The sequence below is a fragment of the Mya arenaria genome, chromosome 1 (genome assembly GCF_026914265.1).
Source record: "Mya arenaria isolate MELC-2E11 chromosome 1, ASM2691426v1".
NCBI classification, from domain to species: Eukaryota; Metazoa; Mollusca; class Bivalvia; order Myida; family Myidae; genus Mya; species Mya arenaria.
The window spans coordinates 14494695-14498486 of NC_069122.1; the positions used below are offsets into that span (position 1 = coordinate 14494695).

Below are 3792 nucleotides of genomic sequence, written 5' to 3' on the forward strand. Positions count from 1 at the left end.
TACAGCATCGCATAATCACAATATGTTGACAAAAGTACACATACTTTCAAAATACTGCCCAAAATTTAGATTTACAACTTTTTTATTCATGGTTTCAAATTATAGTAACAATACAGTCATTTTGGAGTTTCATTTTGAATATAGTTATGAAAATAACTGAAAGCAAACAAGATATTCACATAAATTGCCATTATTGATCATTCAAATGTACATGTATAAACAACACATAACTAGACGATGTACAAATCAATTGAACAGACTCATTCCCCTTTTAACACGTTGTGCGTACAGTTCAGGAATGTATGATTCAAGGCAAAATCTGTCAAGTTGACACAACATTTTCAGCCAAAATGATTCACAAAATGCAATTCTCTGTATAGAAAGACCTACACATGTCCAAACTACAAAATCACACCATTTCCTCCCGGTGATTCCCATCTGCCCTTGGACCTGGTAGTAATATTTGTGTGTTTCCTTGAGTAACACCTGGCCATTCTCTAACTGACAAAAAAAAATCATTGTCTTCACAGCATTCCTCAGGCGTTTGCATCCTCCATTTCTTAGAGGCAGGACACTTAATCTCAACCAGACCAACACTTTCTGTACAATGTGAACAGAACACAAGCCCATCTGGACTGGCACCAAGGTAGGGTCTGTCGGCACATACAACTAGACCACTGTCTTTAACTGCTAGTCCTTTGTGGTCAGTTTGCATTGCTTTCGCATACATTCTCTTTGCAGCCTTCTCATGTTTAATTCCATATTCTGTGTACTTGCTTGTGAAATTGGAATACAACATCTGCCGCAGGAGTCCGTCAGGTTCAGTTGATTCTTTCCTACGACAGATGCTGCCAAAGTTTGAAGCTGTTAGGCGTTCTTTTCTGGCCTCTTGCCATTTCCCACTTTTTTGGCCCCTTGTTAAGATTTCAGTTAATTGAATTTCTTCAGCGCTTTGCTTCAAAGAGTCAAAATGATCCAAAAACACTGTCTTACTAGAACTGTCCCTCAAGTTTACACTATCATGGTAGTTGAATGGCACAGAATGTAACACAGGGAGATCTGGTTCATTTTCAGTTGTTTCAATTTCAAAGTTTTTTAACCAGCCTACATTCAACTTCGAACCAACCAGTTTCTGCCTAAATCTGTCAATGTTAACAGTGCATCCATTGATAGAGTTCAGTTCATGGTTTTTGTTTACAGAAACTTTACGTACTGACACGTTGTACAGTTTCTTCTTTGAGAACATAAGATCTTCAGATTTCCTAGGCGACAGCTTACGTTTCCGTGGTGCAGACAGCATGCTGAAGTTGTTCCAGGCACAGGGTTTGGATGTTGGAGCAAGGGTTTTTTTACGCGTCAGGTCTTCAAGTCCATACAGCAGGGCACCAATATGGTTGCAGCATTCACCTTCACTAGATGAAAATAAAAAAATTCATTTACATGTGTGCCTTTTTACTTGTTATACTTACATGTATATTCCAAAACATTAAAGTTTGAAAATGGAGGTGAATACACAGTATTTTACACTTAGTATTTCCTGGTAGGCCATGAACATACAAAACACAAACAGTGCCATAAGTAAACACCAACACGGTGAAGGGAGTTCATTGAATCAATACATAAGCTCGCCTGTTCTTTCATTCAGAAAAAAATAGCAAAACTCAGCTAACCATGAAAGCCAAAATTATGACAGTTATAACATGTGCTTTTTTGTCTCTTGTAACAAGTGTACCAAGTTTGATAAGAAGATATGAAATAGTTTGAAGAATGCCCCAAGTTTAAGTATTTGATAATACTGACAAAATAGCCTAGCGTGTGTGGGTTTGACACCTTTCATCAATGCAGATCAGAGACTTTGATTTATCACAAATTAATTCAACTTACCCAGCTGGACAGTTGCAGAACGCGGAGTGTATGCAGCCAGTCACTTTCGACAGAAGGATCCAGGGTTGGTACTCTGGTGACTTTCTTTTGTCTGCAGTTGGAAATGATGGCAGCACGGAAGCTTGAACATAACAGTGGCTGCACTCTTCGCTTATGAGATGGACCTGAAGAATAAATTATAAATAATATTTTAATTTAAATGACAATAAATAAACAACATACATCATAGAACATATGAAAATTGTACAAAATACATTATTTTTTTTAAAATTAAGATAAGTATATAGTCAGTGTGGTTCGACACATACATGTGCTTGCATCCACCACACCCCCCTTAATTGTGGCTAGCCCCGCCTACATAAAAATGTTGAGTACATTTTTCACACCAAATTATTTTTATGTCCAAGTCAAAATAGTCCCCTTGAGCTAATTATATAACTAGATGAAGTAAACATGGCAGAAAAAACAGCCTCAGACTTATTATAAACTCACTATTTGACATACCTCAACTTTCTGTACATGTCCGTCCACATAATAAGTCCTCGCCTTCAATTGACGTTTCGAGTCTCTTTTCAGTACAATGTAGTTGTATATATCCTTTTCCTCTACAGCAGGAAACAGATCAATAGTGGACTTCCATGCCTTCAGTGTTGATGGCGGTGGAAGACCCTCGCCACATGGGAGGATAAAGCGTTCGGTTGCTCTTCTCTCTCTTTCTTCCCGATCTCTCTCCTCCAGCACGCGTTTGTCAGTTATAGAAAGTCTATATGCGCCTTTTATCCTCTCAATCAATTCGCATTTAAGACCTGATACATTCAATTTCCGGTTCGCAAGGTATCTTTTCAAATCGACGACCTTAAATGGTGTCAACTCATTGTTATTCATACACGCCCCAGTGATCTCATTGTCTACGTCGGCCATCTTGCAAAATGTATTCCCCGGAAGTAGGAAATGGAGTAGCCTCCCTTAGAAATCAGGGGAAGTAACCAAGTTATCGGAAAGGACAATACATATACGAACCAACAATTGACAGCACCTTACGTAGTTTTTATTACAATTTCCTTTTGGGAATAATACCAACAAATACATTATTTTTTAAGTTCAAACTTGTCGATTTTTAGATTATGTACATTTTGCCATCCAAAGAACATTTATATTGGGTGTGCTTTGAAACACAACAGTTGTGGAACAAATTAAATAATTTTATAGCTTCAACAACAATTAGCATCGTAATCAATAAACGTGAGGCTTTATTGGGAATAGTATTTAAAAACAAATACAGTAATATTTGCAACCTCCGTATTGTTTTAATGAATTTTAATATAAACTCAACCAAGTGTAATAATAGGCATCTCTCCTGAAACGCATAAATGATGTATCTAAATTAAGAGAGCAAATAGCGTTAAAATGATAAGTACGAAGCCCAAAACAAAAATAGGAACTACTGAAATTAACGTAACAATTATTAAAAGACACTAATAGCCATAACATTTTTTTAAGTGTAAATAATATTTTTAGAATTCTATAACAAAAACATGTGTGTGCTTACATGTATGTGTTTATTTGTACTCCATGCAAGGTCTTATTTTTCTCAGATCATATGCGTAGTAGTGATATTATATGACATTGTGTTTGTTGTTGTTGGTGGGGTTGTTGTTGTTGTGAATTGTGTTGGTATGGATAGATGTTCTGGAAAAGTACTTCAACACTTTGAACGGCTAAATTTCGTGCAAGCAGTGAATACCGCAGTACCAGCAGAGCTTTGGTTTAAAGATTTTTCTGTTCCGAGCTTGCCTGATATGGTCGGGCATTAACAGAACAGAACAGAATTTATTACACGTAAACTATACATTTTTTTGTGTTTCATATACATAATAAATATATTACAATTACAATTATACAGTGTAG

At 36.5% G+C, this 3792-nt stretch overlaps 1 protein-coding gene across 1 annotated transcript; it reads right to left on the reverse strand.

Annotated features, from left to right (window-relative positions):
- Positions 1-409: 409 nt before the first annotated feature.
- Positions 410-2805, reverse strand: LOC128224018 (uncharacterized). Its single transcript, XM_052933655.1, has 3 exons — positions 2389-2805; positions 1885-2048; positions 410-1412 (listed from the first exon to the last, which is right to left on the reverse strand). The coding sequence occupies exons 1-3, from the start codon at positions 2803-2805 to the stop codon at positions 410-412; spliced, it is 1584 nt and encodes a 527-aa protein (XP_052789615.1).
- Between the last annotated feature and the right edge of the window lie 987 nt (positions 2806-3792).